General features: G+C 45.1%; 1 protein-coding gene across 12 annotated transcripts in view; it reads left to right on the top strand.

The window, feature by feature from the left end:
* Nucleotides 1-22,910, top strand: part of ATP11C (ATPase phospholipid transporting 11C (ATP11C blood group)) — a 58,113-nt gene that overhangs the window by 24,988 nt on the left and 10,215 nt on the right. For 8 of the 12 annotated variants that reach the window (XR_012624540.1, XR_012624538.1, XR_012624537.1 and 5 more), the window contains exons 5-27: nucleotides 822-929; nucleotides 1,544-1,672; nucleotides 4,114-4,217; nucleotides 4,905-4,955; nucleotides 5,806-5,870; nucleotides 6,442-6,523; nucleotides 6,888-7,038; nucleotides 7,842-8,039; nucleotides 8,948-9,109; nucleotides 9,307-9,464; nucleotides 10,394-10,465; nucleotides 11,321-11,394; nucleotides 12,084-12,187; nucleotides 12,767-12,948; nucleotides 13,489-13,752; nucleotides 14,097-14,271; nucleotides 14,969-15,071; nucleotides 16,120-16,265; nucleotides 16,643-16,702; nucleotides 17,731-17,858; nucleotides 20,371-20,506; nucleotides 21,847-21,862; nucleotides 22,367-22,432. Coding sequence is in view for 8 of the 12 variants with exons in the window: in XM_074834749.1 (XP_074690850.1) it covers nucleotides 822-929; nucleotides 1,544-1,672; nucleotides 4,114-4,217; nucleotides 4,905-4,955; nucleotides 5,806-5,870; nucleotides 6,442-6,523; nucleotides 6,888-7,038; nucleotides 7,842-8,039; nucleotides 8,948-9,109; nucleotides 9,307-9,464; nucleotides 10,394-10,465; nucleotides 11,321-11,394; nucleotides 12,084-12,187; nucleotides 12,767-12,948; nucleotides 13,489-13,752; nucleotides 14,097-14,271; nucleotides 14,969-15,071; nucleotides 16,120-16,265; nucleotides 16,643-16,702; nucleotides 17,731-17,858; nucleotides 20,371-20,506; nucleotides 21,847-21,862; nucleotides 22,367-22,432 (2,734 nt within the window). In the remaining 4 variants the exon portion in view is untranslated. The remainder of the gene's footprint in view (nucleotides 1-821; nucleotides 930-1,543; nucleotides 1,673-4,113; nucleotides 4,218-4,904; nucleotides 4,956-5,805; nucleotides 5,871-6,441; nucleotides 6,524-6,887; nucleotides 7,039-7,841; nucleotides 8,040-8,947; nucleotides 9,110-9,306; nucleotides 9,465-10,393; nucleotides 10,466-11,320; nucleotides 11,395-12,083; nucleotides 12,188-12,766; nucleotides 12,949-13,488; nucleotides 13,753-14,096; nucleotides 14,272-14,968; nucleotides 15,072-16,119; nucleotides 16,266-16,642; nucleotides 16,703-17,730; nucleotides 17,859-20,370; nucleotides 20,507-21,846; nucleotides 21,863-22,366; nucleotides 22,433-22,910) is intronic. The other 4 variants (XR_012624541.1, XM_074834750.1, XM_074834754.1 and 1 more) reach the window with 1 other exon arrangement.

The raw sequence follows: 22,910 nt of genomic DNA, 5'->3' as shown, positions 1-22,910 counted from the left end.
TGTGGTTATTGTTGTCTCTCTTGTTTTGGCAATGTAGAACATCTCTATATGTACTGTTGTAAGCGAGCTGTGAGGGTCAGTAAAGGTTACCACTGTAGTTCTGGCTTTACTTGAATTTTTCTTCTCTTTTTAGAAATGTTCTCCGAGTCTTTGCAGGATGTAGAGATGTGCTCCAAATATAGCCCGTGCTCTGCTCCCTTGTTGGTAAATGGAAAGGACAGGTTCTGTTCAACCACTCAGTCCCAAAAATATGTAGTCCTCATCTTCTTGTGGTGTTAAAAGCCCTTTTTCCTCCCGTCATACGCACATGTGCCATTTAAAGTTTCCTCTACAGAAGGATTGAATAATAGAAGTTTCTTCTGCAGGGGCTAGAAAGGGAGAGCCAGAGTAAAATCCATCTGCTTCAAAACTGAATGTTTTATTCTTTCAGTAAAGACTGAAGAGGAAGAGTTTCATCCTGCGTTACCATAGGAAAGAGTTGCAGGGTGCTAAGTGTATTATTCACATTATCAGCCTGTTCTTGCCAATACTGAGAATAATAGAAACATGTTACAGTAGTTTAGCTGCTCGTTGCATGCACTGCATATAGATTATTTTTGTGTCTTATTTTAATCTGTTCTGGATCTGTCAAATATGCATATGAAGCTTTTAAAATAAATTTATTCAGTCTGAGCTACTCTGATGTTTTGTCAAGCATGAAGGAGGTCTGAGGACTTCTTTATTTTTTTAAATCTCTCCCTCTCTCTCCATCCCCACTCATCCTCTTTAATTAGTTTACTTGCTTTGTTACGAGTTTGTGTTGCCTGTATTTGTGTGCCTAGGGATACGAGGACTGGCTGAGGCACAGAGCTGACAACGAAGTGAACAAAAGCAATGTCTTCATTGTTGAAAATGCAAAGCAAGTGCAGAAGGAGAGTGAAAAAATCAAGGTAACTGTTAACAGAGAGCTCATGTGTGGTTATCACCGAAGCCGAGGGGAACACGAGGGTGTGTGTAGGGAGATGAGGGCAGGGGAGGAGGGATGCGCTGCGGTTAGAGCTGCCCCAGCGTGCTCACTTTCAGACAAAGTGCTCCAAGAGCTGTTCCTTGTTAAGGAGTGAAGCTGCCTTTGTTCAATTGCTTTTGAAAAGCTGTCTCACAAAAGCTGTACCAGGGCTGACAAGGGACAGATCTGTCAGCATTTTGCACTTCTTCAGAACAGGCAGTCCTCTTCTATTTCCAACCCTCCCAAGGACAACCAGGGAAGTACACTTTGCTTTGATGTTAATTGATCACACCGCACTTCAGACAAGTACAGTGTCTTGCTCTATCAAGATTTAGCAGAGAAATAAATACTAACTGTGCCATGTGGGCACTGTGAGTTGGTGCTGGGCTGGATTGACCCATCAGGCTGTGGAGTGATGCTCGGGGACCTGTGCACCCCTTGAGCCCTGATTTCCCTTTTAGCCAAGGTGATTTCATCTAGGCTTTGAGAGAAGCTAAATCGGTAACTGTCCAATAACAACCAAGAGGGCTTTTCATGCAAACATTTCCTTTCTTCCAGGTTGGAGACATAGTAGAAGTGAAAGCAGATGAGACCTTCCCCTGTGACTTGATATTTTTGGCCTCGAGCAGCATTGACGGGACCTGTTACGTCACTACAGCAAGTCTCGATGGCGAGTCCAATTTCAAGGTGACGGGGATGGATGGGGTGGCCTTCGGGAGGCGGTGCTCGGGGGTACTCGGGTGCCTGGAGCTGCCACTGAAGTCGGTGCTTGCATGGCGGGGCGTGTGATTAACTGGAGGATGCTCCTGCAGAGCCCATCCCTATGGCTGTATTTACAGCTCTGCCCTCTGTTTGCTCCCAGTGCATCAGCACTGAAGTCCTCTGGGGATTGTTTGTTCTCCGCTTTGTCTCCAACAGCCATTTCTGCTGGCGCTGGCCCAAACTGAATTGATCTTTATCAATATGGCTTTGCTGCCTTATTGCCCATCATGGGGAGCGTGTTAGTGCTTCCCTGCTCCAGCCGCACGTGGTACGTCGGTAAAGCAGTGCCTGCAGCTGCTTCAGTGCCTTTTCCACTACCTGCCAATGTGCCTGTTATTTAACTGAGCTTTTCCAGTGAGATCTAGGACTTTTTGAGGCAGTATGTCTAGATTAATTTGGGGAATTTTTCACCAGCATGAAAAAACCCCACATTTCTGTTTTTTCTTTTCTCTCCCTTTCCCTGAATCAAGCAGTGAAATTTAATACTGGTCTTGTTCAGGATGAATGTCCTTTTCAGTTTATTTTCTTTCTTTATTCATCCCCCTCCTCTCTAAACTAAGGAAAGAAGCAGCAATAACAGCAAAAAACTTACATCAGAAGACATGAACATTTGGTTGTGCTTGTGTTTGATAAATATTTATGCAGATACTAGCAACTGCAGTAGTAAGACTGGAAGATACTTTAAAATTACATGATTCATTCCAGCACACTCTGAAGTCAGTGGGAGTGCCATTGTTGATCTGATAGGTATTGTATGGGGTCTGTGCCTCGTCTGTATGGGTGGCTGTTAATCTGTACTGGAAATCTTGTGTAGGAGCTGATACAGTGCTGGTGTACCACATTGGTTCCACTGGTGAAGAGGAGTGAAGCTTTGAAGTGGCTTGAGGCTAAAAATAGATAACCATGTTAAATAGGCAATTGCTTATTTGTGTCAGGTGTATTATATGCATCAGTTCACACAACTTCTGCGGAGTCTTGGCTCTTACTAACTTTTGAGCCTGCAAGTGCAATGCTGAATTTCTATATCAAGCACTGTGGTGTTTTTTCCTTGGTTTGTGGATTCCTGTAGGTGACTAGAAGCTGTCTCCTGTTTCTTGACAAGATGAAGATGAGTTTGAAGGGAAAGAGGGAGTAGAAAAGCAAGTGCTGTTTGGGGAAATAGGTCTGGCATTAGGAACCAGGGTTTGCTGCAGAAGGAGGGTGAGGGAAGGGTATGCACAAAACCTCATTGCACCGATATCTGCCACCTACCTGGTGGGGATTTTTCTGGTATTTGGGGCATGTCAGGTTGAGGTATGGGAAAGATGTCTGGTTAAGTGAAACCAGAGCAGAACTGTAAAAGGGATTTTGTCAGGACTCTGTCTTTGAAGCACAAATCTTCGGTCAAACGTTATCTGAAAGAACATGTATTTTCTAAATAAGCTAAGGGACCAAGGATGTAAAGATCATGGAATTGATTAGGAGGCAGCTTTGAAGTATCACTCAGTAATTGCATGGTGTCCATGGTGACAGGAGCAGCACGAGGGTTGGGTTTGGTACTGGGCACTGCAGGAACAATTTTGAGTTGTGTTTCACAAAGGCTGTGATTTATACTGGAGATGCGTGTGTGTCTGTGCGTCTGCTTTCAAGATGAAAAGCCAGGCAGGTTACCAAAACAGCATGAAGGTGGGTATTTATGTAATGTCATGACTACAGCATGTGTAACGTAACAGTTCCTCCGAGATGCGCAAGGAGGGGAACGCAAACATAAGGAGTGGAGGAAGCTTTTTAATGAATTTGTTTATGAAGATGGATTAAGGCAGCCTGCCGTGCAGCCCGCCGTGACTTGGAGCTCTGAGTAGCTCCTATAAATAGAGCCTGGAAGGCAGCGAGCGGATCCTTCGTGGGCTTTCCAGTTAATTGTGAGAGATGAACCTTTGCAGCAGCAGCTGCTAAAAATAGCTTGGAGTCTGCCAGTGCTCTGCCTGATCCCTGGACGCTGGAGCTGGTGTCTAATTACCTTCAGGAGCGGGCAGGCGGGTGGTCCCTGGGAGCCCCTTCACCCTGGGGGTACTTGCAGCCACCCCACCTCACCCCAGCTGGGGCAGCAGCAAGTCTCCAGGGAAAAAACAAAGATACTCTGGTTTTGGTGCATGCCTTCCTGAAGAGATACCCAGCAACTCCTTCCAGCTATGGTTTCTCTTAAGTTTATTGACTTCACTAGTTAGCTGAGAGATGCTTCAGCTGTTTTGTGAGAGTGGGACAAGGGCTCGGGTGAGCTGCCAGGGCTGATGAGCTTTTGCGTGGTGGTATTTTAAGTAACAGGGTGAAACGTGGGTGGTGTTGCTGGGGGCTCGTGGTGACGCTGCCTGTGTTTCTCTGCCCAGACTCACTACGCGGTGCGGGATACCACCGTGCTCTGTACAGACGAGGCCATCGACGCCCTCACCGCCACGATCGAGTGCGAACAGCCGCAGCCCGACCTCTACAAGTGAGTCTGCTCCTCCTGCCCATCCTGCTCTGTCGCTGCCTGGTGTCATCTGCCTATAGACACCTGAGCACCCTTAGTTAGGGGATCTAATAAGTTACATTTCAGCAAAGCAAAGGGCATTTTCTTTTCATCAGAGACTGAAAAGTTTCTTGAGGCAGTGATAAGCTGATGGGCTTTTTCCATACAAGGATGGCAAAGTTGACACCGCGCTTCTTCAGGGCTCAGTTTCTTTGCAGCAAAACCTCCCTGGTACAACACTCGTCATGGTGTAATGAGCTATTTTTTATCAGCTCAGTTGTAGTAATGGTCCATATGCCTATTTTTAGGCCACACTACCTCCCAAGTAAAATGCATTGGGCTGAATGACTTCCAGGAGTAAGCAGTCTCTGTGGTTGAATCCCTTGAAGGAGGTTTGCTGGGTTTGTTGCACACTGTAGTTGGGATGTGCTGGGGTGTGTAGGCATCGTCAGGTACTGGTGCTCCACTGATGGGTGGCAACTGGGGACACCCTGGCCATGAGTGTGTGTGGCTTCTCCCCGTCCCGAGCACAGCCAATCCTCTGAAGCATTAAACTCTCAAATGCGCTCATTTACATATTTGCTTCCATCTCCTGTCAATGACTTTAGTATGTTTGTGTTGGTCTCTATAATGTGTTTGTAATACACATTTCTCATATTTTTACTGCAGATTTGTTGGAAGAATTATCATCTATGGAAGTAACCAAGAGCCTGTAGCCAGGTTGGTTTTGCAGCTGTCTCGCTGGTCCTCCTCAAAGAGGTTGGGCATCTACATCGGATTTCAAGGATCTGAACTTGTGCTGCCGTTGTTAGGGATGTCATCGTCCTTAACATTTCATTGTTAAGTTAACCTCATCACTTACTCCTTTCTGCCATCCTGTGATTTGTTTGAGCCCCTCTTGGGGAGGCAATGCAGGACCACCTAGTAGTGTCCTCCTGTGCTGATGGGAAACAAATTTACCAGGCAATTGCAAAATATTGTTATTCAAAGGAAAGCGTAAACTTCAACATCAATCAGTGTTTCAAAGGAAAAAATAAGCAAATAACATTTATAAGTCATCAAAACCAGACGGCTGTCACTGGAGTGGTGCTGGCCATATTTCATGCTGTGGTGGATCTACCTGGACCCTAGAAGCAACGGAGGGTTATGGGTAGGGTTTTCAAAGAGAAATAAAAACATGAACGGGAGCAAAATGAGCCATTGGCTTTGGTGTCATTGATCGACTGTGCTGGGATGGACAGATTTTTGCTGCTTTTAAAATCAGTTTTTTTATATAAGTACTAGAACATACTAGATCTTAACATTTTGCATTTATTCCTCAAAAGCCTCACTGATAATCCCCCATTAAATTTGGAACTTTGAGCAGCAAGAGTAGCCTTTGTAAGATGACATGGAAACATGAGTATGTAAAGAGAAAAAAAAACCTCAGGCAATGTCCAGTTTAACATACAAATCGAGTAACTGAATCTAAAGAGCATCTGTTTAGCTTTATAATCTATCGCTAGGTCTAAATTATAAAGCAGTTTGAATATTCTTTGAGTAACATAATGTTATAACTTTTTACATTTAGGTCTTTGGGTCCTGAAAACCTGTTGCTGAAAGGTGCTACGCTCAAAAATACCAAGAAGATTTATGGTGAACAGTTATTATTATTGTTTATTTAAATAGTTCTGATAAATAATGACAAATGTAGATGTTCATCACCAAATCTGGAGAAGGAAAATACTTCTCTACAGCCTGTCTGCCTGGGCTCTACAGTTATATTTGGTATGCGAGCTGTTTGCAAAGTTACTGGTTATATCTTTAGTGCTGCTGAGCTGGGCAGGTTGTGTTAATACACCTGAGCAAGCTTTTCTTTCGCCTGAAATACAAAGAGCAGGGAGTTGTTCCCAAATCCTTTGCTGAAAACATGTGCTAGAATCACAGTCCCAGACACTAGTGATTGAGGGTGATGGCTGTTATGGAAGACTGATCTTATTTCTGACTGCATGTGATCCATAGGCTCCTGCTCGGTGCTCTGGGATATATGCAATTACATTACTTAGCAGCCTTGGATGTTTCTGTAGTTGAACTGTCCTTGAGTAATGCCTCTTTCTTTAACTGGGATTCGAGTTTCATGTAAACACCGATGCCCCTTATGGCTAAGTGCAACTGGGTCCCTCCGGGGCTGCGAGTCCCTTATGAGCCCTGCTTTAATACCCTGTAGGAGTTGCAGTCTATACTGGAATGGAAACGAAAATGGCTTTGAACTACCAAGGGAAATCTCAGAAACGGTCTGCTGTAGAAAAGTGAGTATTTATAGTCGGCAAAAAATCGGTAAAAGCTGCTAGGTTTTTTTCTTATGGATCACTTGTACAGAAATAATCCCCTAATCTGCTGCCTTTTGTTTCAGATGCTCTCTGATTGCATAGAAAATATGTATATTTGATTAAGCATATCTTTCAAGAAGCTGCATCATTTAGTATTTTTTTTATTTAAAAACAAAATTAAGAAATGTTAAAATATATGAACTGACCGTGAATATCAGCACTGTCAAAAGCACTTGTTCTGTAATTCCCTTCTTAAAAGTAAGGAAGTCTTGTTCCTGCTTACTTGCATGATTTTCTATATAAAAATAGCTGCAAGAATTTAAAAAATAAACCTATCTTTCAGATCTATCAACGCTTTCTTGATAGTGTATTTGTGCATCCTGTTGAGCAAGGCTACTGTGTGCACGACTCTGAAATACGTCTGGCAGAGCAATCCATTTAATGATGAGCCTTGGTACAACGAAAAGACTAAAAAAGAGAGAGAGACGTTCAAGGTAAGTGGATTTGTATTTCAGCACCTCCTCCAGCTTTATTTATTCTGACAGTTTTATTTAATCTGATAGTGTCTGCTGCCAGCCCTGTGAGCCCTGTTTGCTTGCTGGAAGTGCTGTCACTTCCTTCAGTCTCTCCTGCTGTTTGCGTTTCTCTCCTGCCTCTCTCATGCTTGTGCGCAGCAATGCTTGTGTGGAGTGGGGCAAAACATAAATAACTATATATTATAGAAATGCAGCAGCCAGTTTAACCTGGATCCTTATCTGAACTTAAGCTGTCTTTCAGCTTTGAGTAGGTAAGCTTAAATTGAGGCCACGTCAACAGACTTCTTAAACTTGCTGAGACGCAGGCAGTCAAGCCTGAAAGAGTGAGTGCAAGTGTGTAGAAATGGATTGTTTGATGGATTATTGAGTAGGACTTACAGGGACATCACTGCATCAGTTGTACCCTCGCCATAGCTTGACTGGTCTCAAGCCACTTGCTCCTTGTTTCTAGTTACTTGAGATCAGAATGAGGCTGTAGCAGTATACTCTTAAGAATAAAACATCATTTGGGTCACTGAAGTAGTGAGATGTACTCTTGTATTATACCCTTGTAGATCTGCAGAAGACGGTGAGGTTTTCTGCATCAAAGGAAAATGGAGTTTGACCCTGTATCTTAGCTGTATTCTTTTTCAGTTTTTTTTTTTTCTTTTCTATTTGACCTTAGAAGAAAAGCTGTCTAAAACCCCAGAGGCATTGCTGTAAACTGTCCCCGAGTTACACCTGAAGGGCCCAGACTGCATCATCTTCTCTTTCCATTGCAGGTCTTGCGGATGTTCACGGACTTCTTGTCGTTTATGGTCCTCTTCAATTTTATTATCCCAGTCTCCATGTACGTTACAGTAGAGATGCAGAAGTTCTTGGGTTCCTTCTTCATCTCTTGGGACAAGGAAATGTATGACGAAGAAATAAAAGAGGGAGCGTTGGTGAACACCTCGGACCTGAATGAGGAGCTTGGGCAGGTGAGAACATGCTCTGTTTGCATGTGCTTGAATGAAAATATCCTCCCTGATAGGAACCCTTGTTGTGACAGTCCCTCGTGGTCCCCTCAGGGCAGAACTTTAGCAGGTTTGGTGGCACTTTCCATTTAATATGATTCTACTCGCTCTGCGAAATGGTTAAGGTTATAAATAGTGCATGAAAGAGCAGGAATTGGGTCATGCCAATTGTTTCCATATTGGGGAATATCAGGCGCAGCGCTCTGCATGTCAGGGTGGTTTGCTTTCACTGCTTCAATTAAAAATTAAAAATCCTCTGTCTCTTTGATGATTAATGAAAATGTCTGCCCAGTCATCTCTCTGGGCATGCAATGCCTGTGCAGCCACGCTGCTGCTGGCTTTGCTGGGGCAATTAGACAGTTCGGGGTTCACTTTCTTATCTGTGCCACAAGAGACTGAATGGAGAGTATGTGTAGTGCCTCCTGCTTCTTATTTTGCTTTTAAAAATATATATATTTAGAGTAGCAATTACGTAATTTAAATACAGCACCAAGATGAAAAATCCCCCCCAAAGGAGGCAGCAGACCTGCAGCAGCCGCTATATAAGTGCTAGGACCTATAGCAAAGGACCCAATAAAGAGGATGAGGGGAAAACGAAGAGCTTGGAAACAGATTTTAAGTCTTCGGGAACTGCTTCCCGCCACCCATGTGATGGGCTGAAAAACAAAGGAGCTGCTCTGAGGAGCAGAGTAGAACTACACAGTGGTGTAATGCCCGTGGGGCACCTGCATCTTTTTGGGGAGCCAGGTTAGGATAGCAGCCAAGATGACACAGATGCACTAAAATCCCCCAGCCTCTTTGCTTTTGGGGGGCTCCTTCCTCAGCGCACGGGGCTGGGTGTGCAGTGAGGAGGCCTGCCTGCTTGCTTCTAGGTGGAATACATCTTCACGGACAAAACTGGGACCCTGACAGAGAACAGCATGGAGTTCATCGAGTGCTGCATAGATGGGCACAAGTACAAGGACTGCATTTCGGAGGTGGATGGCTTCTCTCAGACTGATGGACCCCTAAAATATTATGGCAAAGCAGAAAAGGTAAGAAATCTGTGTGTTTGATGACTGTTAAGGTTTTGTGGTCAGCTTCTGGCTGGCTAAATATAGCAGAAGCTGGGAGGGCGTGTTATTTTTTTGTTTTTAAAAAACGTATATAGAAAAATCACAACCAAGTGCTGCAAGGTGGGCTCAGTGCACAGCATTAAGCTGGTAACAAGCCCTCCCTCACTCCTGCCTAGAGCCGTGAGGAGCTGTTTCTGCGAGCCCTCTGCCTGTGCCACACCGTTCAGATCAAGGAAGCAGACCAGGTGGACGGGCTGATAGGACATCCAGAACGCAAAGACACCTATATCTCCTCTTCCCCAGATGAAATTGCTCTGGTGAAAGGCGCAGAAAAGTAAGAATATGAAGATGTTGTTTTTTTAATTTCCTCTCTTTGGTGGGAGGGAGGTGGGGGTTGTCTGAAGGTGATAGACCCCTGTCCCTGGGTCAAGACTGCAGCTCTCTCTGAGAAGCACATTGTGATACCATCGCTGGGCCTGACCCGCAGCCATGTGAAGCCGCGCAAGCCTGTGGGTTTAAATGAGCTCTCTGTAGAAGGGTGCTCTGCAAAAGGTCTTTCCAGCTTCTTGGGACACTGTGGTTTGCATTTGCTGCTGAGAGCAGCCCCAAGGTGCTGCAGTGCCCATTTGGGGCAGGGGCTCTTTTGCTGGAGCCCCCATGGCCAAGTGTTTTAATCCCCAAGAAATGGAGACCAGTTACCATGTGCATATTGCAGCCAAATTACTTTCTTGGTATGCAGTGGCAAAATGATAGGATGGGTTACTTTTATCAAACCCACATTTGAATCCTGCTGAAGATGCTCAAGGCCAGGTTGGATGGGACTTTGAGCAGCCTGATCTAGTGGAAGGTGTCCCTGCCCGTGGCAGGGGGGTTGGAACTAGATGATCTTTAAGATTCCCTCCAACCCAAACTGTTCTACGATTCTAGGCTAATGCCAGCCCCTAGGTCTTAGACAGAGGCTGTTGCAGCTGTGTATACTTGCCTGTGGCTTGTAAATCTGCCAGAGACCCAGGGGGCCACATCCAGAGGCTCTCAGCATCTGTGTGCTGTGGTGCCCAGCTCCCTGGGTCAGGAGAGCAGTGCCAGAACATCATAGCAGGCTCTGTGTGGAGCAAGCAAACATCCAGCCAAGCTTTTTATCTTGGACTTGCTAACTTCTTTGCTCTCCTCTGCAGTACAGAAGGTGAAACAAGAACGTTGTTAATGTATAATATGTGCCAATGGGTGTTTTCAATGTTGTTCTGTCCTTTTGTTTATTGACAGGTATGGTTTCACTTTTCTAGGACTTGAAAATGGTTTCATGAAAATACGAAATCAAAAGAATGAAACTGAAATGTAAGTGCTGCAGGGGCTGCTGAGGAACAGGGCTGCTAGTGCTGTGATGGCTCTTGCCTGGCTTGATCGAGTCTGGCCAACGTGGCCAACCTGGCAAGGTCAAAGCTGTTCCACGAGGGCTGTCAGACCGTGCTGACACACCCAAAAACTCCTGTCCTTTTCACAGAGCACAGCATAGCAAGGTGCAGGCTGAAAGGCTTGCTTGCAAAAATCTGCTGGTGGTTTTAGTGACATCTAGATTCAGGTCCCTTAAGTGCCTGCAGTCCCTTGCATGTATCCTTCATCCATGCCCAGCTATGCAGATAGCTCCCAGGATTCACGGGGTGGTTGCTGACCTTACAGACAGCAGGATACTGTATGCCTAAACTGTGTGATATGACTTCCTTCCCTGTAACTTTCTTCCCCTCCTGAGCTGAAAATAATTAGATTTTACTCTGTGCTGACAGCTTGGGGGACATCTGAGAATCACTGACCTAATCCCAGCACTCCTTGAGAACTTGTCTTCACAAGCAAGTTTCACTTCTTATTCCCCTTTTGGTGAAGCTTCTTATTTAAGTGCCAGAGCTGATGTCACTGCCTGCGGCGCGTGGTACCCTGCTGCCTGCTGAGCCACTGCCCAGCCTGGGGGCTCGGTGCACTGGTGGGCACCCGCGCCCTCAACCGCACGCTTAAAGCAGCACTGGAGTGGGTTCTTTTACTCCATTTTCTTCTGCAGTAGCTGTAAAAAGTACACTTCCCAACAGATGCTGCCACTTGTAGGGTGTATTGATTTCTGCAGCTCGTTGTTAGTGATTTTCTGTCTGAAATAGTTATTTTTCTTTTACTGAGGCTAAGCTCCTTTTTTTTTTTTTTAAGGTACCAGCTTCTCCATGTGTTGAACTTCGATCCTGTCCGTCGCCGTATGAGTGTCATTGTGAGAACCACCACGGGTACAGTTAAAATGTATTTCTGGACTCCCATACATGTGTGCACATGTGCACAAATATAAAACACATCCTCTTTCTTCCTGTAACCCAGAGAGGCTAAGCTGATAGGTTTTCTAAGCTGGTCTAATTAAATTCTGTGCTGGGTCTGGTTAACAGAGTTAATCTTCTCCATAGCAGCTGTTGGGGACCAGCAGCAGATAAGGGGAGGGGACAGGGATGGGGACAGTGACCCATGAAGAGTGACCTGCTTGCCTTGTTCCAGCCTGGAGGTATGGGGCGGGGGGGAGATGAGATCTTGCCCTGAGTGGGATGGGTTTTTATGGGGATGGCAGACAAAAATTCAGAGATCACCATCCTTCTCAAATGTCAGTCCTGTAAGGAATGGAATGCTAGTTTTACCCTCCATGAAAAGGTTGCCAAGGATTCTAAATAGGAAAAAATAAACTGTTTTGTCCAGCCTGTTGCAGAAAGCTTGCTCGGAGGCAGGCAGGGACACCTGATGTCCAGCCTGAGGTCAAACAAGGCTTTGCACAGGTTAGTGTAAGACCACTTTTGGTAGGCAGCCAGGCTTCTAGCAGTTCTTTTTTCAGTCCTGTCAGATTTCCTCCCTATGCATCATTTCCTGGTTATTGAAGCTGTTCAGTCTTTCTACAGATTGTGAATGCTATAAACTATTTATAATTTGCTTTTAGGAAAGTTGCTTCTCTTTTGTAAAGGAGCAGACTCCTCTATTTTTCCAAGGGTGCAGCAAGAAGAAATCCAACAAACAAAAGTCCATGTGGACCGCAATGCTATGGTGAGCACGCAGATGGAATTTGGCTGGCTCTTGGGGTCAGGAAAGCCTTATTCCAAAAATAGGGATTTGACCTTGCTTTGGAGGGAAGTGTTGAAAATCTGAGTGTCACTTCTCACATTGTTTTGAAGCCAGGCTTCTTTCCTTTTCTGTTTCTTTGGCTTCCACCTTTATTTGACTTTTTGATATATGGTCTCCATCACAGTTGTGTCCAAGCATCTCCTAAGCAAGTTAAAAATAGAAATAACAATAGCAGGCCCTTTTCTCAGGGGGTAGAAGTGCCCAGTCCTACTGTCCCTGCTGGATGCACGCTCTCAGCTCTGGTCCTTCTCTTAGTTTCTCTCTGCCGTATTACAGGCACATAACAAGCATAACCACAGTTACTCAGATGGGAAGAAGTTACTGTATAAACAAAGAGAAATTGATGTTTTGACTCAAGCCAAGAAATCGTTATTGCCATCAGGGTCAGTACTGACAGAAAGCACTGGTGGTGGAGAAAAGCACTAACCCTGAAGTGAGGAGCTGTAGGAATTCTGGTTTTAGGGCACTTGTCCACTTTATTTCTTTCCCTCCTCCTACCAGGATGGCTACCGAACGCTCTGCGTGGCATTCAAAGAACTAACTCAAAAGGAGTATGACAAAATTGACAGACAACTTAATGAAGCTAAGATGGCTTTGCAGGACAGGGAGGAAAAGATGGCGAAGGTTTTTGAAGACGCAGAAGCAGACATGCACTTGATAGGGGCAACTGCCGTAGAAGACAGGTAAAGAGGTCACCACCAACACTGTAGTACCTGCAGTTTCTTCGTGACGTTGCGTCGTGGCCCTGACTCGCTGTGGTGGAACTGAGCAGCCAGCCAGATGGTAGAAGTGTCCAGGGCAATTACTCCGTGGCACAGCCCATTACACAGTGCCCTAGTTGCTAAAATTGGCTGGTATAGTAGGAATTAGATTTTATTAATGAAATTACAGAAGTACTCGCAGTCCTAGAGAGTGCATGTTAAGCATGCAGTGTTAATTTGCACATCAAAACAAATCCAGTTCCGTGTACAGTTATAGTAACTGCATTTGTAAATTAAACTCTTACTTTTAGGTCTCACTGTATAAAGCAGTGATTTTTTGGGGGGGCCGCAAACAAAAATTCTGGATTGCTGACTTCTAATCCTTATTTCTGTGGCAGTGGTCTGTCCAGCATGGGGAAAATCCATTAACTTCTCTTGAGCTGGTATTTCCTACCTGCAAAATAAGGGTTACATGGATTAAGTGTGGACCAACAGGGAATGATGCTTTGCTTCTGCTTGCAGGCTGCAGGAGCAGTCAGCAGAGACGATCGAAGCTCTGCATGCAGCCGGCATGAAGGTTTGGGTGCTGACGGGAGACAAGATGGAAACTGCCAAATCCACCTGCTACGCCTGCAGGCTCTTCCAGACCAGCACCGAGCTGTTGGAGCTGACGGCAAAAATGGTGGGTGAGAGCGAAAGAAAGGAGGATCGGCTCCATGAGCTGCTGATGGAGTACCATAAAAAGCTGATTCAGGATGTTCCCAAAAACCGGGGAGGCCTGAAGAGGTAAGTGAGCAAGAGGACCCAGCCTGTGGGCATTTCAGATGCAGATGCAAAGTTCTGTAGAGAAATAGGACCGTGTTGTGGCCCTGGGTACTCGCTGCTTGCAGAGAGTGCAGCTGGTTCCTTTGCTCTCCATCTCTATTAGTTGATTTTGAACTTAATTACAGAGTTCCCTTAGTGAAGGGTGTGTGTTAAATCCAAGCTTTTTAAGATTGCTAAGCCCCCCAAAAGGGATGGGAAGAAGATTAATACAGAAGCAATTTCTTTTCCACTAAGATGATACAAGCGGCTAGATTGACTTCTTAAAGTCTGATTTCGTTTCAAACCTGTTTCTTGTTGCGTTGCAGAAGCTGGACGTTGAGTCAAGAGTATGGCCTGATTATAGATGGCTCAACGCTGTCACTGATACTCAACCCTTCTCAGGACTCCAGTTCTAGTAATTACAAAAACATATTTCTACAAATCTGCTTGAAGTGTACTGCAGTCCTCTGTTGCCGGATGGCTCCTTTGCAGAAAGCTCAGGTATTTGCTCTACTTCTGACCTGACTGAAGCACATCATTAGGTGATGTGATGCACTTTCAATCCATTGGCTGGGATGTGACCTGATCATCTTAATCAGGAAGGGCTTCTCCAGGCTACACGTAAGCCTCGTCTGAGCTGCAGAGTGTGATGGAAACACACCAGTCTTTCAAATCTGAATATAAAACTTTGTTTCATGTGCTTGCAGGAAGCCACAAACCCAAGCCAATTAGAAATAAACAAAGCTCTCTGTTTGTTCTTTTTTTCCTTTCCAAACTTATCAAGTGGAGTCTGTGACTTACCACGCCAGCTGATGATATCCAAGGCTGATAAGTGGAGTGTTTCTGCTCCTCTTCCCCAGGAGGGTTTCCTGCCCCCTGAAATGCGTGAGAGGTCCCATCTCTGGGAGAGCAGGGTCTGGCAGAAGGGAAGGGTGGGATGCTGCTGCCTGGGAGTTGTTTTTAGCTACTGTCCTTCAGCCCTGTGCAGCTGGATCTTGGCTTTTGCTCTGGTTGGTGACTGAGAAGGAAGTAACAAGGGGTTTTATTAACCTGAACTCTCCAGGTTTTATTTTGCTGCTGTAGAAGCCTGGTTGCTTGTCTTGGGGCGCTCTTGCAAGTGGGGCAGTGGGGAGGGTCTCTGGAGGTTTTTTAACTGAATTTTTGGTTTCTGCTGATATCCTTTTTAAAAATCTTTTAGATTGTACGAATGGTGAAGAACACAAAAGGGAGCCCGATAACGCTTTCCGTAGGGGATGGTGCAAATGATGTTAGTATGATTTTGGAAGCACATGTTGGAATAGGTAAGACCCCTGGTAACCCACCTGACACCTAAGACCTGTCTGCTGCTGCTGGGGTTCGCTGTTCAGGCGCAGTCAGTATTTCTGATTGCACGTGGCTAAACTGATCCCACTGAAAATTGCAAAAAGTCTGTTCTTGCTTTCTTTAGAGCTGGGGTTTGACTCCAGATAAATGTTTGGGATCATCATATGCTGCTCACCTTTGATACTACGACTCTCTTTATCAGTGATAAACTGCAGATTGCGTTCAAAATCTCTATGGCCAAATTCAAGGTGGTGAAGACTGCTTGCTGGTCAGAAAAAAAAAGCACAAGTAGCAAACTGATGCCCAGCAAACTGGGCAGTTGTTGCAAAGGCAGTGCAGTGCAGCTGCTGGTAACTCAACACTGGGGACCTGCACGTGGAGGCTGATACTCAGTTATGTTGTGTCTGCCCTGTCTGTACGACTGACATCAGGCTGGAAACTATCCTTTCTGCAGATTGGTGTCAGATACAGGAGTTACTGGAGATTTTTGTAATGCCAGTAAAGAAGGGTTGATGGAAGAGAAAGGGCAGCCTTTTTATTTCGGGCTGTTGGAAATGCCATGGTGCCCTCTAATGAATGGGGTCCCAGTGCAGTTTGTTTGGATGTGGCTTTTCAGTGAACAAAACTATCTTTCTTGAGCTCGGCTCCGCAGGGATGTCTCGAGAGGCTGAGCGTCTGCAGTGAAATAACTAGACTGTGGGAGATGTGTGCAAGCCTGTCGGGAAACCAATTCCTTATCTTTTATCAGGTTTGCTTAGATACTCTTCACCACACTCTCTTACATAGGAACTCAGACAGCAACCTAAATATAGCTTAAAAACTCCAGAGGCAGGTCTGACTGTTGTGGAGCCAAAACCATGCTGAGTCTTGCAGCACATTAACGTTTTGCTCTCCTGGGGCTCTTGAGAGGGAAATTCGGCCTTTGTCATGCCTTCAGACAGAGTGATGTGGACAAACCTGGTGGGTAGCGTTGGTCCAGATTCCAGTCCCTTAGGGATTAACCCCTTGCCACGTTTCTGTCTCCAGGTATAAAAGGCAAAGAAGGACGGCAGGCTTCCAGAAACAGCGACTACGCTGTGCCAAAGTTTAAACATTTAAGAAAATTGCTACTAGCACATGGGCATTTATATTATGTGAGAATAGCACACCTTGTACAGTATTTCTTCTATAAGGTAAGGATGTGTGTGCAGCCTATTTCTTTCTTTATACTATGGATTTCTTTGACAATAGAAAACAATAGTAAACAAGAAAAAAAATGTACAGAATATTCTGTAGCTCCGTTTTCCTTCCCTAGAACAGGCCGTGTCTGCCATGTGCCTGTCAATTGAAAACAGTGCTTACAGGGAAATATGAGCATGACTTTGTTCCAGTGTCTTCTGCAGATACTAACTGCTCACTGGACTAGTTTTGTGCTTGGTAGAAAGCAGTGCCCTAACTTGTCTGATATTGTAATATCGGATACTCGTGTCTGATAATGGAAAAAATTATTTGAATTTAGATCGAGAAGTCAAGCGCTTCCGTGCTAACTGGTTGTCTTCTGTTTCCCTAGAATCTTTGCTTCATTTTACCGCAGTTTTTATACCAGTTCTTCTGTGGATTCTCACAGCAGGTAACTTCCCATAATGTGTCTATAAAGCCAGGATAAAAAGCAAGTGGCACAATGAGGCTTCCTAGCAGAGACTTGGCTTTCGGCATCCTGTCCCTACAGGACAGTAGGAACCAGTCTTGTTGCTCAGTACCGTATCTGGAGCATAATATTTTTGAGACCCATAACTGAAAAGAAAGAAACCTGCTTTCTTTCCTGTCCCATCCACCACCCATAAACACAGATGAACACCTTCCTGAAGTAATGAGAGAGGGGTTTAGCTGGTTTGTCAGTACCTGATTTTGCTGCTTCTCCTTTTCTTTAAGAGAAAATCTTTCAAAGACTTCCTCATCTTTTCTCCTCTGCTGTCTCTCAAAAGGAAGAACAGTTTGTTCTTTTATGACAGCCTTTAAAAAAAAGACCACACTGTGAGTGTCATCAGAGCTTTGCTTAGTCCAAGTGAGTGTCAGAGGGACAGATCTGTGTGATGAGTAGACTCATGTGCTTGGAGAAGAGTTTTGGCTTTTGTGTCAACTTACTGGCTTTTGTGTCTGTTTGGGCTCAAAAGTAACAGTAAGAAAGAGTAAACAATAGGAGATAATTCTCTGCTTGTCTTGGCAGAACCACTTGCTTTTTTTTTTTTAAAAAAAAAAAAGCCATAGTTCCTCTAAAACAGTCTAGTCTTCAGGGAGTCACAGGAGACATCAAGTATATTAATAGAAACAGCAGCACAAGAGCAGCTACAGAAAAGCTGTGATCAGGGCTGTTTAATCACAGTTCTCTGGAGAAGGAGCTAGAGACAAACCCAGCCAGTTACAAAACTTCTCAGCAGTGGGAGCGGAGTCCTGGCCATGCAGGCTGCAGGTGCCTTGGTCCCCCGGCATTGCACGGAGTGTGACCCCTATGAAATCAAACTGACCTGTGTGGCTATGACAAGGGGATTAACCGATAGGGTACGTATGGAAGCAAGAGCTGGAAACTTTTAATCTCTTTGTGGGGAGACTTTTGAAGTGGAATCTCTGTCTCATGTTACCCTTTCTTCCTCTTTTAAGCCACTGTACGATGCTGCTTATCTTACCATGTACAACATCTGCTTCACATCACTACCTATCCTAGCTTACAGCCTCCTGGAGCAGCATATCAACATCGACACGCTGACCTCAGACCCTCAGCTGTATATGTAAGTAGCACTGGACTGGTAAAGCCTCTGCAAAACTTGGTTAACCAGGGTTTAAATTTTGTTGGTGCAGGAGTGTAAGCAGGTGTCCCTGTCCCATGTCATGATGGGAAATGCAGAAAAGGCTGTTTCTGTCCCTGCTGGCTCTGCTGCTACTGCATTAGAGCTGAGCAATATCCTATTTACTGCCTATTTCTACTTATTTATGCTCTGTAACAGTATCTGGTGTAGCAAATTGCACTGCTGCGTCTCAAAAAATAAACTGTAGGTGGAATTCTTCATCCATAAGAAAAATCAAGCTGTGAGTGTGGCCAGACCATTCATTCACGTTAGCTTTGAGCCAGGCAGCATGAGCCAAGCACATGACAGAGCGTGTAATGGATGGAGGGGAGATCTAGCTTTCAGGAGAAAAAAGATCCAGTCATTTTCAGAAAGACGAATGTTCCTGAAGCCCAGCTCAGGCAGGTAGTTTCTCAGCTGGTCTAAATGGATATCCTCCCCCAGACTTCCCCTCCGCAGGCCAAATCCCCATATCAGAGCCTATTACCAGGGAACTCTGCTCTTTGATCCATGTGCTCAGAGTTTTCTGCCACGTTGCCCAGGGAAAGGACAGTTTAAGAGGAGACTGTCTCTCTCTGCTTTGCTTGGTTGCAATGGGGAGAGGCTCCAACCTCCCACAGAAACAGAGATGCTTCCCACCTTCTTCCCACCCCTGCCCAGGCACACGTGCTTGGGTGCAGCCCTTCAGCAAGGACTAAGGAAGATGCTTTTCTGGGGAAGCCCCTGTTCATGCACTGTTGTTGCTAATTCCCTTGCCTGGCAGTAAGCTCAGTTCAAGTTCACCCCTATGGAGAGAGACCAGGTCAAGGCTGCTCTGGCCAGCGCCCTGTGCAAGCCCTGTTGCCATCATATGATGTTCCTCAGCCATGGAGGAGCTGTGTGTGGCAAAGCCACGCTCGAGCCAAGAGCTATGCTTTTGCAGGTACTGCAAAGGGAATTAGCAGGTACCTAAAGATATTGTGTGAAAATTGCTTTAGGCATAGAAAAATTAGCAAATGCAACAAGGGCTGTAGGGCTAGGAAGGGAACATGGGTGCTTTTGAAATAACTACTCAGATTCCTGATTCATTATATCTCTGTGTTCCTCCACTCATATGGCAAAATGCCATCGCATGTATTTTTAAATAAATTGGTAATTGAGTATTTTGCAACATAGATCAATAACAGCAGGCCCCCGTGCATTTGCCTGGTGGGCTGTCTGATCTTTGGAGTCTGTCCGTTGAGGGAAAACAGATTAATTGTGCAGTCAGATATCTTTAGTTTGAATATTCATGACTCTGCATGTGCTGCTGAATGCAGAACGACTGCTGTGCCTCTGCTGTATGAAGTGCTGAGTTGCTGCAGTGCAGATCTTTAGTCAGGTGTTGTAAAAAGCCTGTTTACGATGAGCACTGCAGGACATAAATGTGAATGCAAAACAGAGCTCGCCATGAAGAAGTTGGGTGTACTTTCTCTCCTTGCAATAAAACCCTCTTACAGTCTGGTTTATCTGTGCTCCTTACTCATGCCCAAACTGCAGTACGTTAGAGCATTGTCACTGCATCATCGTGCATAGGATTCAGTAGGGCTTTGTTTTGGAAACTGCAAGTAGAGGAGCCCAGCACCACACTGGTTTGTCAGGTGCATCTTGCTGAAAATAGTATTGCTTTAATAGCTAGGAAGAAAAATGGGAAAATAATGGGGATTTTTGGTTTTGCCATAAACATGCTTTTATCCCCCTATCCATCTTCAGATTTTAAAGAAAGTGATCTGAAAAGATAATGATGCAGGAAACTTTTTAACTCCCTCTTGCCCTGATGTCTGCCCTCCACTCCTGGGCTTTGCCTGTGCTCGGTGCAGAGCTCTGCCCATAGTGCATCCGTTTGCTGCTGCTGCCTTCATGCCAGATCTCATCCTATATTCAGCCAAGAGCCTCCTGCTACAACCCCCGTGTTAAAAACACCCACCGTACGATTCAGGAGGTTATTTTCAGCCTGTGCAGAAAAAAAACGCTTCCAGGAATGGGACATGCAGCACTTTTCTCAAAGAAGGAGTTTGTGCATTCAACAAAGAGGGAAACACACCACAGTTTGCTGCATCCCATATGGCTCTTCTTTAGCATTGCCCTGGTTTTAAAATTTGGCAGTTAATGTCAAGTAGCATGGGTGATGCAGGGGCTGTGGAGACACTCAGGACAGTGTTACAGCTGTTCACTTTGGGCTGGCTTGGATTTTAATCCAAGTTACCTAGGGAAGGACAAAACAAATTAATATGCTGAACTTCTTATGATTTCTCATGACCAGCAGCTGCATATGGTAAATGTTCATGTCCTGTATGCTGGCACTTATTTGTGTTTTATCTCCTTGTCCCCTACAATAAGGGCTTACTCCAAAGCCCACTGATCACCTGGCTGCAGGGGGCTTTGCAGCTCATCCTAAACGTGGCGGTGATGTTCTTGTTCCTCTGTGTCTTGGCAGGAAGGTTTCAGATAATGCAATGCTGCAGTGGAGGCCGTTCCTGTACTGGACCTTTCTGGGCGCCTTTGAAGGACTCGTGTTTTTCTTTGGGGTTTATTTTCTTTTTCAAAATTCATCATTGGAAGATAACGGAAAGGTAATGCCACCAGAAGGAGAAAGATGAAGATGAGTGTTTCTTTTGTGCACTGCTTCTTTTATACGCCTGGCAGGGAGTACCTACACGCTTAATCTGTGTGGTGTGTCTCGAGTCTTGTCCGATGGTGTAGCCTGCTTATGGTGTGATTCTGCAGCAAATGCTTGAAATAAAACGTTTTCCAAATCTCCATGGAAACAGGACAGAGCTGGTTACACTCACTAGGTAAAATAACTAGTCTTACACACAGTTTTATTCCAACCTGGTGAGCTTTGCACAGAGCTCTTCCACTCTTCTGCGTGGTCCCAGGCATTGGCCCGAGGCAGGAGCAGTGTCATCCTTTCCACCAGCATGAAGTGTGAAATTTGGCACACGTTTGGCTGGTTACAAGCAACTGAATTAGCCCACCTCGATAAGACGCTGCTTGTTCGCGCAGACGTGGTACAGGGCTGCTTGTGTGCTGCACCTGCTCTGGGGCATGATTTCAGCCGCCCTCCTCCCTTTGCAGGGTGGGGAGGGCTGGTGCTGGAGTTTTGCTACTGTTTCGCAGCCAGCATAAGTTAGCACCACTGTCAGAACGAGCAGGCTGTTCTTCTTCTCCCTGCTGTCTGCTTGCTCGTGCCTCTTGCATTGGGACAAGCGCTTGCATCACCACATGAGCGAGGTGTGGGAGCTGATCCGGGTTAACTTGTACAGAAAGGTGAGGGGTGGGGACAAGATGGAAATTTTTTTTCTTTTTCCGTTTTTTTTTTTTTTTTTCTTTTTGCTGGTTAACTGAGCAGAGCAAAGCGTCAGTGCAGTGCAGCTGCCACGTGTGGTGGCCTGGGCTGTCTCCAGACCCTTTCCCCAAGGGATTACACAGCACGTTATCAGGTCTCAGCTGATGGAAAGCTTCTTTACACCATCACTTGTGACCCTTGAAAAAACCTTAGCTTTTTTTAGCAGCTAACACTTGGAGAAAAGTTGATGAAATTTATGTATGTATATGCATACGTTGCACCACTGCCAACATTTGTGGCCCCAGCTATATGTAGTCAAGCCCCGGTATTGTGGATTCAGTGCTTTTCTGTATTTATAGCCATTCTGGTTGTATTTGAATAAAACATGAAGCACTGATATGTTCTGCAAATGCCTTCAGAGGTCAAGTGTATGTGGCACTAAAATAAGATCTGTGGTTATGTCCTGTTTTGTAAACACTTATTCCTGTAAAAACTGCTACCAGCAATTGTTCATAATATCCATGTATGTTTGATTGACTCCTTTTTCGCTCCTATTGACTTTAATTTTTTTGCATTTTTTGAAAACTTTTACATTTCACTTTCTGTTTTAATGTATGCATTCAGATCTTGACAGCCTTTGGTAAGCATCCCTCCCATTCATTGCCATCATTTGGATTTATATACAGTATCTGCTTTTCTTTGTTGTGCGTAGTCACTAGCATCTGCAAACCAAAACAGATGGAAAAATACCCATTGGTGCATTCTGCAAATGGGACTAAAACGAGACAATGAGCAGAGGTGTTGCAAGAAAGCAGAAACTGAGTAAATTACCAAGAAATCATGAAATACAGGTGGTCCAATGACTTGTATCCTCAATCGACATTGCTGTTAGTAGGAGGTTGTACCTGTCACCGTCCCAACTCTGGGTCACCCGTCTGTGTGGCACTGCATGGCACAGGGTAGCGTAGTGGGTGGCGAGTCGTGCAGGGCGCCCGGCGCCTCTCCGAGCATCAATCCCCGTAGCAGTCGCTCCATCCCATCCTTCCCCTCCGGTCCCTGCTTGCACCCCTGTCCTCATCGTTGTTTCTGTGCCTCTCCAAGGAGATGGACCGAGACGCCTGTGGCAATGTAACGTGTTTTTCAGGTTTTTGGAAACTGGACCTTTGGGACGATTGTTTTCACCGTGCTGGTGTTCACCGTCACTCTGAAGGTTAGGATCTTCCTTCCTTTTTCAGCCAGTTATTGCAGTCATTTTCCATTGCACGTGTATGTGCTGTAAAATCAGGCAGTGAATGTGTTAAAGTGTCTGTGAGTATGTTTCCCACCACACTTAAATCTTCTCTTCTTCCACAGAGGAAGAACTTGCTTATTGAACATTGTCCTTTGTGTAGTCTGTGGTTGTATTCCTGGCCTGTACTGGTCTATAATTGTTTGGTTTGGTTAAATTATTTTCCTATTTTTTGCCCTGTTTTGAGAACTCCAGTTGGTTATGGTTGACTTTCCCCACACTTTCACCCCTTGGTGTTCAGTTCCAGCAAGAGGAGGGGAGCAATAGAGAACTTGGATCTGTCACCTTGTTTCAGACATGACTAAGCACCAGAGGGATTATAAAAGCACATCTGTCAAATAATAATAGCAAATCTGCTTTGTTTCACAGAGCTTTCCAGAAAGAACAGTTTGCATAAGAC

Source organism: Strix aluco, chromosome 10 (assembly GCF_031877795.1).
Source record: "Strix aluco isolate bStrAlu1 chromosome 10, bStrAlu1.hap1, whole genome shotgun sequence".
Classification (NCBI taxonomy): Eukaryota; Metazoa; Chordata; class Aves; order Strigiformes; family Strigidae; genus Strix; species Strix aluco.
The sequence above is the reverse complement of the archived record's forward strand: the minus strand, read 5'-3'. Positions and strand labels throughout refer to the sequence as shown.